We start from the raw sequence: 15,763 nt of genomic DNA, 5'->3' as shown, positions 1-15,763 counted from the left end.
CCCTGCGTCCCTCTCTCTCTGGGGCACTGGGCTGTAACTATATCCTGTATTTCTATCTTTTTAATAAGCTTCTTTAAATCTTCAGCAACTGTCCAAACTATGCATATTTATTCTTAGCTTAGGACAAGAATCCACGGTTTTTCTGTTTTTCTGTTTGTGTGGTTGTGGTGGGGGAATTACTTCTCCCCACACACCCCAAACACATTTCACCGCAACAGTTTATACTTACATAATGCTTTCCAAGGGTCCCATTTCTCTCCCATCAAAAAACATGATTTTAACTTTATCTCACACACACACACACACACACACACACACACACACATATACGCAAAGATGATATAAATGCACACACACCTATATGATTAAGCTTCAGAATTGGTTTTAATTTCTTCAGTTTTTACCTGATTCCCATTTCTTTTCCCAGATCTCATCTAGGAAAGTACATTACATCTCATTTTTATATCTTCCTGGGCTCCTCTTGCCTCTGACAGTGTCTGACTTGACTTGTTTTGATGTCTTGGACAGTTTCGAGGAGTATGATAAGGTAGAAGCCCCTTTGCGAGATTTGTTGGGTGTTTATCTTGTGATCGGACCAGAGTTTTGGAACTTTAGAAGGGGGATCACAGAGATAAAGGGCCATTTTTATCACCTGTCAAGGGCACATGACATCACTGTTGGCACTGACCATCACCTGAATAAAGTAGTGTTCCAGGTTTCTTCACCGCCAAGTGTGCTTGACTTTTCTATGCTCGGTAAGGAAGTCACTACAAAGGTCCCACTAGAATAAGCTTATTCTGCCGGGCATGGTGGCGCACGCTTGTAATCCCAGCATTTGGGAAGCTGAAACAGGGGGCTTGTGGTTCGCAGACAGCCTCAGCTACTTAGTGAGGCCCTTTGCAACTCAGTGAGACCCTGTTTCTAAATAAAGAATAGAGGGAAAAAAATAGGGCAGAGGGTGTCGCTTGGAGGTAGAATGCCCCCGGGGTCCATCCCCAGTACTACAAAAATAAATAAATAAATAAATAAATAAGCTTATTCTTTCTATAGATATCACCCATTCACTGCATCTATACAAGAGGCCCCAACTTTCAGTCAAAAGCTGCAGTTTATCTCCTTACAGGCTGGAGATCACCAGGCGAAGGAGATACAGATGGCAGGGTATCCAAGCCAACTAGGAGGGATGCCACTGCCTGCACTTTCCTCTTTTCTGCTGAACACTCAAAACAGTCAAATAGGAGCATGGCGACTGTTATGCAGTTCTTTTGACAAGATTTGGAGACTTACAGATTCTGACGAGAACAGTCTTCCTCGATTTGAATCCCGTTCTGCCATTTTCCAATTCTTGTGATCTTGCCAATCCTTAAACTAAGGCCCAGTTTCCCCATCTACAAACAGATTGGTGACAATATCTGCCTCCCCGAGTTGCTGAAATGATGATGGGGGACAATGCATATGCAGTTCCTTACACTGAAACACGGTCACCACGCAGTGGAGGTATGTGTTAATATCAAGCATCTATCTTTCCTTTCTACAAATCATGTTACCCGGGGTTTTCTGCCGAGGATCATTTCTCAGGACCCACAGGCAGTTTAGGCTGATTCGTGTCCTTACCTGTAGACTCTTGGTCATAAATGAATTTTAGTGAGCCAGGTGTGGTGGTGCACACCAGTAATCCCTGTACTTAGGAGGCTGAGATGGGAGGATGGCAGGTTCAAAGATGTAGTGAGACTCTCATCAACCTAGTGAGACCCTGTTTCCAAATAAGAAATAAAACTGGATCCAGACGTGGTGGCATATACTTGTAATCCCAGCATTCAGGAGGCTGAGACAGGAGGATTGTGGTTCGCGGGCAGCCTCAGCTACTTAGTGAGGCCCTCTGCAACTTAGTGAGACCCTGTTTCAAAATAAAGAATAAAAAATAGGGCTGGGGGTATAGCTTGAAGGTAGAATGCCCTTGGGTTCCATCCCCAGTACTGCATAAATAAATAAATAAAATTGAGCTGGGGGTGTAGCTCGAAGGTAGAATACCTCTGGGTTCAACCCCCAGTACCACACACACAAAAAAGAATTTTAGTTTATTTATTTTAGTTATGGGGCAGATGGAGAAAATAGCAGAGTGCACCTTCTCTACTCCTTCTCTGCTACCTCTGCAAGTCTCCTCACAGAAGCCTCTTTTATTGATAAGTTTAAACAAAGCATCAGTTAATGCCAAACTCAGGATACACAGAAAGCAACTTGTAATCTGGAGAAAAGGGCCATGCTCAGCAAACATCAAGGTCAGACGCAGCACAGGAGGAATGTCCCCCTGGGCTCCTGTCTGATATTGAACCAGGAGATGATCTGCGTGCAGGAATTCTCCTCTCCACAGCTCTCTCCCTTCGCTGCTTAAGGAGGTCTAATTGGCCTCAGAAATTTAACCCTTGGTGGTCTGCAACAGTTCTCCACGTTTAGTGTGAATGAAGGATTGCGTATCCCTTCCTTTATGAGGTGACTTACCTTTCATATGTCCCCAATGCAATAAGAATAGATGCATTGGAAAAATGAAATTTGATGAAAATTAAAATCAAATTAAAAACGCAATGGCACTTAGGGAAACTTTCAGCAACCTAGTGAGACCATTTCAAAATAAAAAAATAAAATAAAATAGGGCTGGGAGTGTAAACATAAAATGCCCCTCACTTTAATCCCAGCACACACACAAGAAAGGGGCAAGAGTGGTAAGCACAGAAATTAGTTAATAAGTGGATAAATCTAAAAAAGAATTGACCAAATAAAACTTTGTGGGAGTAATAAAGATGAAGTGGGATTCAAATATAGTCCACAGTAAGAGAAAGAGCAATTGGAACGAAGGCATTATAGAATTCTGCATTATTCTGGAGGAGACACTGTTCCATTTTAGGCAATTTGTATTAAAACTTCAAAGTGCTAAATCAAGCGTAGTGACACATGCCTGTAATCTCAGTATTGGGGTGGCTGAAAAGGGAGCTTCCGATCATAGGTTCGAGGACAGTCTTAGGAAGTAGTGACACTCTCATCAACCTAGCGAGATCTTGTTTCAAAATAAAAAACAGCTGGGCTTGGGATCCCAGTACTTGGGAGGCAGAGACAGGAGACAGGAGGATTGCAGGTTCAAAGCCAGCCTCAGCAGCTTAGGCTTTCAGCAACTTAGTGAGACCCTGTTTCCAAATATAATATCGGTCTGGAGGGGTAGCTCGGAGGTAGAAGACTCCCAGGTTCCATCCCCAATACCACACACACGCACACACACACACACACACACACACACACACACAGAATAAAGCCTAAACTCCATGGGCATGTCTAGGGAGAAGTTGAAATAACTCATCTATTACTTCTGGGACCAGAACTTCATAGTCTCGTTCACCCGTGAAGTCTGTGATTTCTTTGGTCCATAACTCCACCTCTATATCATTGTTTGTGGGAGGTGGGGGTGGGGGAGGACTTTTTTTTTTTTTTTTTTTTTTTTGGTGGTACTGGGGTTCCTGGAAGCCCTTCTATCTCCGGACTACACTCCCAGACCTATTTTTACATTTTTATTTGGAAACAGGATCTCCTAAGCCAGCGCGTGCGCGGCTAGCTTCAAACCTGCGCAATCCTCCTGTCTCTGCCTCCCAAGCGCGGGGATTACAAGCGTGCGCCACCATGCCAGGCGAGGGGGAGGACCTTCTGTTCAAGAAAATTATTTTCTTTATTTTGGGCATTTAAAAGAGATGACATCATTTATACTTCCTGACCAACCAGCTTGGAAGAGGTACTGCTGCTTAATTGATTTCAAGGGGAAAAAATAAATATAACTTTTTTTTTATGGTACTGAGGGTGGAACCCAGAGGCTATCTACCTCCAGGCTATACTCCCAGACCTATTTTATATATTTTATTTGGAAACAGGGTCTCACTAAGTTGCTGAGGGCCTTACCAAGTAGCCGAGGCTGGCTTCCAACCTGTGCGATCCTCCTGTCTCAGCCTCCCAAGCCTGGGGATTACAGGCGTGCGCCACCACGCCCAGCTATTTTTTAAAATTTAAAACAGGATCTTAATAAGTTCCGGAGGCTGGCCTTGAACCTGCCATCCTCCTACCTCAGCCTCCCAAGTACTGGGATTGCCAGCTTGTTTTACCACACTTGGCTAAAATATTTCTCAATAACTTAAACCTGCAGTGAGATAGTTCTTGAAATGGAGGAAGTAATTCTTGGAACCTGCTCAGTTCCAAGAAGTTCCCTTCTCTACCACCTGCTCAGTCTGCCCATCTTCCCTCATTTTTTATGAACCCTGGAGGGGGCCTCTACCTTGAGCTTCACCCCAGCCCTATTTAATTTATTTTATTTTTTAAATTTTTTTATTGAACATAAATGGTATACATTTAAACTATACTTGATGCCCTTCCCCCCTCCCACCAATGATTGTCCCGGGTAACCATGCCATATTCATAATTTTACACATATTCGGATGTGGACCCTCATTAATCAAGTTCAGCCTTCCTCCTCATCTATCTTTCCATTCAAGCTTTGCTGGTATTTCCCCTCCATTATCTGGAGTCCCACTGGTATCCTCTACGTTCCCTAGTTTGGGCATATTAGAGGGAACATATGTACCTTCTCCTTCTGTGCTTGGCTGGTCTCACTTAACATAATGCTCTCCAGGACTTTCCATCTTCTTGCAAATGGTATGATTTTGTTCTTCTTTATGGCTGAGTAGAATTCCATTGTGTGTATTTCCCACAGTTTTGCAATCCATTCATCTGTTGACGGGGACCTGGGTTGGTTCCATATTTTGGCTTTATATCTGAAAACGAGATCTTCTAATTCAGCTACTGAGGCTGTCCTCGAACCTAGGCTTCTTCTGTCTCAGCTTTCCAAGTGCATAATTACAGGTGTGAGCCACCACGCCCAGCTGCGCTTTGTTATTTAATATAGAGTAGAATCCTGCTGTTGTAATAATACATGGCTTTGTGTTGAGTCAGGTCTATAAACAGCTGACTTTTGTCAGTATCAACAACCATCCCAGGGGGTGAGTCTTCCCAATTACTGCTTGTGAATGATTTTCAGTCAGTGTATCTGTCCTCACTCTAGGATTTAAACTGTTCCAATTGAGTTCAGCACCTCATTGTGGAATCAAATAGGTTGAGGATATTGCCAGCCTAACATGTCCTACCTACCTGGACTCACACAAAAGACTGGTGAGCTAGCTGGGTGCAATGGTGCATGCCTGTAATCTCAGTATTTGGGAGGCTGAGACAGAAGAACCAAAGGTTTCAGGCCAGTCTTGGAAACTTAGGGAGACCTTGTTTGTTTGTTTGTTTGTTTGTTTGTTTGTTTGTTTTGCAGTGCTGGGGATGAAACCCAGGGGCATTCTACCTCCGAGCTACATCCCCAGCCCTATTTTTTATTCTTTATTTTGAAACAGGGTCTCACTGAGTTGCAAAGGACCTTACTAAGTAAGGTTGTCCACGAGCCTGTATCCTTCTGTCTCAGCCTCCCAAAAGCTGGCTGGGATTACAGGTGTGTGCCACCATGCCAGACTGAGACCCTGCTTCAAAAACAAAAACAAAAAGGCTGGAGATGTAGCGGGGAGGTAGAATGTCCCTGGATTTTATCCCTAGTACTCAAAAACAAAAACACAAAGGGAGTGAGCTATTCTCTCCAAATAAATTCAGAGAGAATAAATAAATCAATAATAAATAAATAAAGCGGACGTGGTAGGTAGCACATGTCTGTAATCCCAGTACAGGGAAGACAGAGATAGGAGAATCGTAGGTTCGAGGGCATCTTCAGCAAGTAGTGAGACTCTCAGCAATCTAGTGGGACCCTGTTTGAAACCAAAAATAAGGGTAGTGGTGGTGCAAGTTTGTAATCCCAGCATTCAGGAGGTGGAGACCCAAGGATCGCGGTTCCAGACAGCCTCAGCTACTTAGCAAGGCCCTTCACAACTCAGTGAAAACCTGTTTCAAAAATATAAAAAGACTAAAAATGTAGGGCTAGGGGTGTAACTCAGAGGTGCAATGCTTCCGGGTTCTATCCCCAATACTGAAAAAAAGAAAGAAAGAAAGAAAGAAAGAAAGAAAGAAAGAAAGAAAGAAAGAAAGAAAGAAAGAAAGAAAGAAAGAAGGAAAGAAAGGAAGGAAGGAAGGAAGGAAGGAAGAAAGAAAGAAAGAAAGAAAGAAAGAGTTCTGTGGGTTAGCAGGGCATGGTGGTGCACACTTGTAATCACAGTACTTGAGAAGTTGAGGCAGGAGGATAGCAGGTTCGCAGCCAGCCTCAGCTACTTAGGCCCTCTGCAACTTACTGAGACCGTTTCAAAATAAAGGGCCAAGCGGGTGGTGCACGCTTATAATTCCAGTATTCAGGAGGCTGAGACAGGAGGACCACAGTTCAGGCAGCCTCAGCTACTTAGTGAGGCCCTTTGCACCTCAGTGAGACTCTGTTTTAAAATAAAGAATAAAAAAAATAGGTCTGGGGTGTAGCTTGGAGATAAAATGCTCCTGGGTTCCGTCCCCAGTACTAAAAACAAACAACAAAAAAAGACAAAGAATAAAAAATAGGGCTAGGGTATATAGCTCAGAGGTAGAATGCCCTTGGGTTCAATCCTTAGTACCTAAGAACATTAAAATTTTAAATAGGCCTATAGGTTTAGCTTAGAGATAGAATTTCCCTGAGCATGAAAAAAAAAAAAAGAAAAGAAGGAAAAAAAGAAAAAAGAAATTAGAACAAAACAAAATAAATCATGGCAAGCAATCTACAAAAATCTTGCTTTGGAATTTATCTACTTTAAGAATGTGTGTATATATATATATGTATATATATATATATATACACACACACGCATATATATATATATATATATATATATATATATATATATATACACACACATACACCCAGGGCATTCCCTCTGAGCTATATCCCTAGCTTTATTTTATTTTTTATTTTGATATAGGGTCTCACTAAGCTGTTGAGGGTCCTGTTAAATTGCTGAGGCAGTGGGTGATTCTCCTGTCTCACCTCCCAAATACTGGGATTACAGGCATGTGCCAACACACCCAGCTTAGGGATGTGTATAAATTCCTTATACCCTTTTCTCTGGAAGCTATCTCCAAACTTTGAAACACTGGGGTGTTTATATATGCCGATGATTTAGTTTCCATAAGAATCAAGCAGCATTTAGATCTCTGGTAATATTTTTGCATTTGACACAAGTTGAAGATATGCTGTTGGACTGGTCCTCAATGGAGGGTTAGACTCTGATTTTCCTCTTGGAACATGGACAGGAGGGTAAAGGACGAGAAAAATGGGATTAAAAAAAAGTAGAGATAAGAGTAGACAAGACATGTGAGCATCACTTGGCATTTGTGTTATCCTTTTGAAGGGTGGATACAGAACTCTTCATCAGATTCTTGTTCTATACGAGGGATAATTAACTGGATGTGACCACTCCAGGGGTAAGAAAGGAAGGTAAAGAAGACAGAGAGTGTGGGAAAGCAAACAACTTCCAGGGAATCTTATCCAAAAGGAGATCAGAGGACTAGAACAATTGAGTATATTAGAGAAATGGGGAAAGCTTGTCAGGAGACAGGTTTCTCCAGGCTGTCAGTCCATAGCCTTGGGTTCTTTGTGTGTGTGTGTGTGTGTGTGTGTGTGTGTGTGTGGTACTGGGGGTGGAACCCAGAGGCTTTCTACCTCCGGGCTATACTCCCAGACCTATTTTATATTTTATTTGGAAACCGGGTCTCACTAAGTAGCTAAAAGCCTCACTAAGTAGTTGAGGCTGGCTTTGAACCTGTGCGATCCTCCTGTCTCAGCCTCCCAAGCCCGGGGAATTACAAGCGTGCGCCACCACGCCTGGCCTTAGGTTCTATCTTTAGCACCAAAACACGGATTTCAAGGTGGGTATGATGGCGCACTCTTGTAATCCTATTACTTGAGAGGCTGAGACCAGAGGATGGCAGGTTTGTGGCCAGCCTCATCTATTTAGTGAGGCCCTCTGCAACTTAGGCCCTATTTCAAAATAAAGAATAAAAAATAGGGCTGGGGGTGTAGCTCAGAAGTAAAATGCCCCTGGGTTCAATGCCCAGTTTCCCCCAAAACAAACAAACAAATTAAAAAAAATCCACAGATTTCTAGGTTCAACCCTAAAGATTCTGTAGGTTTTGGCCTGAGAATCCATGCTTTAAATCTTTCCTATCTGACGGGACGATTGTGGACAGGCAAAAGTTAAACCAGGACCTCATTTTTAGCTCTGGTCTTGAAAATAAGGCCTGAGAATGTTTATAGTTGGTTATTATTAGTACACCTTTTTTTTTTTTTTTTTTTTTTTTTTGGTAACACTGGGGATTGAACCCAGGAGCATTCTACTTCTGAGCTACACCCTCAACCCTATTTTATTTTATTTTATTTTATTTTATTTTATTTTATTTGGTGGTATTGGGGATGGAACCCAGGGACATTCTACCTTCAAGCTACACCCCCAGCCCTATTTTTTATTCTTTGTTTTGAAACAGGGTCTCACTGAGTTACAAAGGACCTCACTAAGTAGCTGAGGCTGTCCTTGAACGGTGATCCTCCTGTCTCGTCTCCCAAATGCTAGGATTACAAGCATGCACCACTTTATTTTTTATTTGGAATTAGGGCCTCACTAAGTTGCAGAGGGCCTCACTATGCTGCCAGAAGGAAATAACCTTTCAGTGTCTTCCAAAAATTTAGGATCCCTAGGGGAGTAGATACACAGGAACAGCATTTGAAAAATGAAGGCTGGGGATGCTGAGAAGAGCAAGTCTTTCTTTTCCTTCCTTCCTTCGTTCCTTTCCTTCTTTCTCTCTCTCTTTCTTTCTTTCTTTGTCTGGGGATGGAACCCAGGGGCTTTCTACCTCGGAGCTACACCCCTAGCCCTATTTTTTTTTTTCATTATTTTGAAACAGGGTCTCACTGAATTGCAAAGGGCCGCACTAAGTAGATGAGGCTGTCCATGAACCCAGATCATCCTGTCTCAGCCTCCCAAATGCTGGGAAGACAAGTGTGAACCACCATGCCTGGCTGGATGAGGCTTTCTTGCAGTTGTTGCTGGAAAAAGATGGTCCAGGCAGAGAAGAATTAGGAAGCGGGAGGGGACCCCAGGGGACTCAGCAGCCCCTGCATCCTCTAAATGGACTGTCTGCCCTTCCTTGAGGAAGGATGTGGGTTCAGTGGCCAAATACCTCCTGCGTGGTTCCCCCTGCAAACTCCCAGAGGGCCATTAGTACCTGGAGAGGGGTGCTACACTCTGCCAGAAGTGCGGATCACTAGCCTGGTCCCCAGGTTGCAGGATGAGGCCTGCACTTTGTTCTATGGAAGAGCAGAAAGCACCGGGTTGAAGATGCCAGAAGGACAAATCGTATTCCTTGGCCTCATCCTCACTTCTGGGAGGCCACACTTAGATAATTGCCATTAACTGGGGCACATTTTGTACCTTTGCAACCATAGCTTCATGTATCTCTGCCTCAAATACCTTCTGTAACGTAGTCTTTCATATTGAAGAATTTTATTATATCTAAAGAACTGAATGGCACCTTCTGCTAAAGAATCGCTAAACTGTCCTCAGGTTCTCTAAGTTGGGAGTCCCCAGAACAATCCCACTGAACTGGGCAATGTGGACCGGGACAGGATATCTGAAGCTTTTGTTGCCTGCCTGATAGATTGTTTAAAAAGGAGCATGTACCTGGGCGTGGTGGCGCACGCCTGTAATCCCAGGGCTTGGGAAGCTGAGACAGGAGGATTGCATGGTTTGAAGCCAGCCTCAGCTACTTAGTGAGGCTCTCAGCAACTTAGTGAGACCCTATTTCCAAATAAAGTATAAAATAGGTCTGGGAGTATAGTCCGGAGGTAGAAACCCCCCTGGGTTCCACCCCAGTACCACACACACACAAAAGGAGTGTGGTGGCACATGCCTGTAATCCCAGTACTTAGAAGTCTGAGACAGGAGTACAGTTTCAAAGCCAGCCTTAACAATTGAGCGAGATCTGAAGGTAGAATGCCCCAGGCTTACATCCCCATTAACACACACACACACACACACACACACACACACACACACACACACACACACAGAGCCATTTATTTCCAAAAGAAAATATAAGTATTTAATCAAAATACTTTAAAATAATGTTAACTGTATGGCCAGTTCTACTCATCCCCAAATGATAAGAGGTACACTGTCATCAAGTTTCTGCCCATAGGACATACAGCCAGAATATAGTAAATATTTGGGCTGGGCGTGGTGGCGCACGCTTGTAACCCAGACTTTGGGAGGCTGAGGCAGGAGGATCACGATTCACTCACTGATGGCCTCAGCTACTTAGGCCCTTCGCAACTCAGTGAGATACTGTTTCAAATATAGAATAAAAAATAGGGCTGGAGGTGTTGCTTGGAGGTAGAATGGCCCTGGGTTCTAACCCCAGTACCAATATATATAGTAAATATATATATGTCTATATTTTTTTGTTTAGTTTTTTTTGCGGGTCTGGGGGTGGAACCCAGGGGCATTTGACCTTCAAGCTACATCCCCTGCTCTATTTTTTTATTCTTTATTTTGAAACAGGGTCTCACTAAGTTGTGGAGGACCTCACTAAGTAGCTGAGGCTGTCTGCGAACCGCGATCCTCCAGTCTCAGCCTCCCAAATGCCGGGATTACAAGCGTGCACCACCACGCCCGGCTCATTGTCTGTTTTTAAAGTATTGTACATATCTTTCTCTCTTTAGTTCACAGTTCCCATTTTGGCATGATCCCTCAGGGAAAGCGCTACGTTGATCGAATTACATAAATGTGATTTTACTATTTACCTCTGACATAGCAATTAGTACGGGGTCTGAGAAAAACTGTGCTTAAAAGAAAAAGGGAGGATTAAAAAAATGCCTTAACAATGAAAGATAATCATTTCAACAAATTTTATTTTGAAGTATTTTCCAAACATACAGAAAAAAAAATTGCCTAACATAAAAGTCTTTGAGGAAAATAAGGAATTGCAAAACATGGTACGAATATGCATTCATCCATGAAATAAATATTTATCCAATTTGTCCTCGGTGCTGTGGGGCTAAAATGTTAGGAAAACACAAAGGACAAGGGGGAGGGTCTTTTCTTTCCCATGCATTATTTATCAGAACTTCATTATTTATGACATTAGTAAGTGACACTCTGGGCTTCCGTGACACCATTTCTGCACGGTATCACTCATCTTTCCTTCGTTTATTTTACAGCTTCTGAATTTGGGTCAACAAGGGGCCAATCTAGACCCAGAAGACTTACAAGGGGAAAATACCTCAAGGTGAGTTCAGGTTGGCTGTGACCTGGAAGAATTATCGATGGTGTTTTCAGAAATGGCTGTGGTGACTGTGTGTCAGAATTGAAGAGTTTGCCTTCCCTTCTTGCTCACCTAAGCCTCCTTCTTAAATCTCTCACTCTTTAGGCATTTCCCTGAGCCTTTTCTATATTGCTTGGAGAGAAAAGATTTCAGCAGAAAATTTGCTGGAGAAATTTACGCAGATGATTTGACTTGACTCGTTTTGATCAGATGTAGAACCGGCCACTGTACTCCTTTTTAGCTTGAGACTAGAACAGACAGCTTCTAAGAAGTGTTGCATTTTGCTCCACCGTCTCAGTGTTTATTTAGTACTTTTCAGACGAGTAACTGAAGAGTAAAGGTCAAAAACAAACCTTGAGAAGCAACGTGTGGCCCGTGTCTGAGGAATCCTAGGTGCAAAGGCATGGTTACATAAAAGTCATCTTTTACTGTTGGTCTTAAAAAACAAACAAACAAAAAAACTATATTTAAAAGGAAAGGGAGAGGGAGGCTAAAAATACTCTAACCACGAGAGATCATTTTAACAAATTTAATTTTGAAGTATTTTCCAAATGGAAAAAAAATTGCATGACGTAAAAGCCATTGAGAAAAATAAAGGCTCGTAAAACATTGTATGAACATGCACTCATCCATTCAATAAATATTTACCCATACTATTTATATGACGAGGAGTTAAGGGAGAAGGATAGCCTCATCGACCAACGGCAAGAGGAGAAGAGTGGTGTTTCCTTGTACCTCTCTGTAGAGTTGCCCCCTCCTCCCCCAGCAGCAGACCACTTCCTCTCTGCAGAGTCACTGCTGCTGTGCAGTGGACTCGCGCGTGTGAGAGAGGAGACCTGCGACTGACGAAACTCAAGCATTAGCAAGGACCAAGCTAAAACCAATCGCTGGTCACCGCACTTCAGCTGAAAGCGACAGCCGACGCAGGTGCCTCTCCTTAGAAGTGCTTAGAGTCCTGCTGAGTCACTGAAGGGGAAAGGTTTCATGCCCAACAAGTAAAAAAGAGACTTACCTGTTGCTAATTCAAAGCTTGGGTGTAATGGTAGCTTGTTTGGGTTAGGCCTCTGTGGAGAACTATAGTTTGCTTGTCACATATGTACACGGCAAAATCAATTTGTGTGTGTGTGGGAAGCGTTTCCCCTAGCCGGGGTGGGAGGTTAGGTCAGCTTTGCTCAGGGTCTGTATTTTGTCTTTGGTTCGCTTGGTGATACTGCCTCTTCCGTACTGAATGTAGAATGATATAACTTCATACCTCTTTGCTTTGGAGAATATTTGAAGAGTTATTCTTGTTTGCTTTTTGTTTTGTCTTGAAGAACCATATTTTTGGTAGCTCATGGTATGCTACTGTTCTTATAATGGACCCAAACAAGGTGAGCCACGTTGAGGCCCCAGGCCATATATGAATTATAGGTTGTTGACTTAAAATCATCTCACTAGCCATTATGTTTGACTAATTGCTGTGTTCAGTCAGTTCTGTCACCTATGATAATGAAGAATAAGGATGTACTAAACGTAGATTTTTGTTTTAAGTAATAATATAGCTTCCTTTGCAAAAAGAAGCTAATGAAAATAATGATTCAGAGCCGGGTGTGGTGGCGCATGCTTGTAATCCCAGCATTCGGGAGGCTGAGACCAGAGGATCATGGTTCGTGGACAGCCTCAGCTACTTAGTGAGGCCCTCTGCAACTTAGTGAGATCCTGTTTCAAAATAAAGAATAAAAAATAGGGCAGGGGTTGTAGCTCGGAGGTCGAATGCCCCTTGGTTCCATCCCCAGACCCACAAAAAAAAAAAAAAAAAAAAAAAAAAAAGAAAAGAAAAGAAAGAAGGAAAATGATTCAGGCCAGGCATGGCGGCGCAGGTTTGTAATCCCAGGACTTGGGAGGCTGAGACAGGATGATTGAAGATTCACTGCCAGCCTAATCTACTTAGTGAGGCCCTCCACACCCTGTTTCAAAAATAAAGAATAAAAAAAACAGGGTTGGGGTATCAAATGTTAAATAAGGAAAAAAGTCTACCTGCTTTATAAATTATCATTTCAACTCTTACTTGGTCACTGTAGGTTAATCAGGAACAGAAATTCCTAAGCTTGCTTTTTTTCAGAGACTTTGGTTCTTAATTATCTTGCCTTAAAGCAGAAATGGGCAAATGTGTTTATATTTGGCCTGTATGAGGGGTGATGTGAGCCTTTAAAACATGATCTACCTTTTTTTGTTTTTTTCTCTTTCTTTCTTGGATTGAGCCCAGGGACATTCTATCTCTGACCTATAACCCCGACCCTTTTTATTTTGAAACAGGATCTCAAGAGGTTGTTGAGAGTCTTGCTAAGTTGCTGAGACTAGTCTTGAACCTATGATCTTCCTGTTTCAGCCTCCCAAATATTGGCTTTGTGTTTGTTTGTTTGTTTGTTTGTTTGCAGGTCTGGGGATGGAACCCAGGGGCATTTGACCTCCGAGCTACACCCCCTGCCCAATCCAATTTTTTATTCTTTATTTTGAAACCGGGTCTCACTGAGTTGCAGAGGGCTTCACTAAGTAGCTGAGGCTGTCCGCGAGCCGCAATCCTCCGGTCTCAGCCTCCCAAATGCTGGGATTACAAGCGTGCGCCACCACGCCTAGCAACAGTTAATCTTTAAAGAGTGCTTTGTTAATACTGTGCATGGAAGTCACCTGAGGATCTTGTTAAAATGCAGCTTCTGATTGAAGAGGACTGGGATGGGCAGAGATGCTTTAGTCTAAAAGGTCCTAGGGGAGACTGCTGCTGCATTCAGTGAGTTTGGAGCTGCCAAATGCCACTGCTAGTTTAAACTGATAGACTAGACTGTCCTCTTCTGATGAGTGGTGGTGTAATGTGTACCTTAGTGTGGTTTCATGCTTATTAGTAGAATGTTATTGAAAAGCCTTAATAAAGTAGGGTCTGATAATGGGCATTTTCTACAATTTTATTTTTGGTACTAGGGATTGAACCCAGAGCCATTCTGCCTCCAAGATACATCCCCAGGCCTATTTTTTATCTTTTACTTTGAAACAGGGTCTCATTAAGTTGCAAAGGACTAAGTAGCTGAACCTGTGATCCTCCTGTCTCAACCTTCCAAGTGCTGGGATTACAAGCGTGCACCACCATGCCCAGCTCTACAAATGTTTTATTTATTTATTCATTTATTTATTATTTATTTTGTACTGGGGATGGAACCTAGGGACTCTACCTCCGGGCTACACACTCCCAGACTTATTTTATATTTTACTTGGAAACAGGGTCTCACTACATTGCTGAGAGCCTCACTAAGTAGCTGAGGCTTGCTTCAAACATGCACGATCCTCCTGTCTCAGCCTCCCAAGCTCTGGGATTACAAGTGTGCGCCACCATGCCCGGCTACAAATTTTTTTTAAAAAATTAAGTTTAGCAGGAGTGGTGACGCACGCTTGTAATCCCAGCATTTGGGAGGCTGAAACAGGAGGATTGCAGTTTGTAGACAGCCATAGCTACTTAGTGAGGCTCTTTGCAACTCAGTAAGACCCTGTTTTAAAATAAAGAATACAATATAGGGCTGGGGGTATAGCTCGAAGGTGGAATGCCGCTGGGTTCCATTCCAGGTACTGCAAAAAAAAAAAAAAAAAAAAAAAAAAAAAGCTTGGTACTTAGTGTTATCAAATTGAATTTTGGAAATGTTAATAGTTTTATAGTTGCAACCTTAATGATCAGTCCAGTTTTCTAATGCAACGGTGAATTATATCTAAAAAGAAAAATAAAAATTGAACTAAGCCAATAGATTGCTTGGATGGGATAGATTTAATAGGATGTGCTTAGAATTTATAATGTAGGAATTTTCAGATGAATTATTAAGGTTAAATGTTAGAGGTTCGTGGAGCATAATATGCATGGTAAAGTAGAGTGTACTATGTGGACAGTTTTATTAAACGATATACCAAATAGTAACACTAGAGAACATGTAGTAGGTTCTCAGCCAAGATTGTTTTTTCATGAATTAATCCCAGTCGAAGATTCATTAACTTTCTTAAATATTAGAATGGAGCCGGTTAAGGGGTGTAGCTCAGAGGTAGAATGCTTCTGGGTTCCATCCCCAGTACTGCAAAAAAAAAAAAAAAAAAAAAAAAAGAATGGATTGGTCTTCCTGAATTTAGTTTTATCCAATAAAACTGAATTTTCTTTCAAGAATTATGAATTTAAATACCCCGCCGAATGTTGTGGGGGCACACTTGTAATCCTAGTACTTGGGAGGCTGAGACAGGCGGATCGCAGTTTCACAGCCAGCCTCAGTTACTAAGTGAGACCCTGTTTCAAAATAAAGAATGAGGCTGGGTGTGGTGGCGCACACTTGTAATCCCTGCGCTTGGGAGGCAGAGACAAGAGGATCATGCTGGTTCGAAGCCAGCCCCTCTGGCTTAAGAGACC

The 15,763-nt window shown here is 42.5% G+C and overlaps 1 protein-coding gene across 1 annotated transcript in view; it reads left to right on the top strand.

Annotated features, from left to right (window-relative positions):
• KIF13A (kinesin family member 13A) overlaps nt 1-15,763 on the top strand; it is a gene marked incomplete at both ends in the record, with an annotated part of 250,691 nt that overhangs the window by 230,165 nt on the left and 4,763 nt on the right. Inside the window, 4 exons of the mRNA XM_080710284.1 lie at nt 428-755; nt 11,249-11,316; nt 11,950-12,174; nt 12,666-12,722. Coding sequence (XP_080566410.1) covers nt 428-755; nt 11,249-11,316; nt 11,950-12,174; nt 12,666-12,722 — 678 coding nt within the window. The remainder of the gene's footprint in view (nt 1-427; nt 756-11,248; nt 11,317-11,949; nt 12,175-12,665; nt 12,723-15,763) is intronic.

The sequence above is a fragment of the Muscardinus avellanarius genome, assembly GCF_963383645.1.
Source record: "Muscardinus avellanarius genome assembly, chromosome: 14".
Classification (NCBI taxonomy): Eukaryota; Metazoa; Chordata; class Mammalia; order Rodentia; family Gliridae; genus Muscardinus; species Muscardinus avellanarius.
Note: the sequence above shows the minus strand (reverse complement) of the source record. Positions and strands in the feature narration are given on the sequence as shown.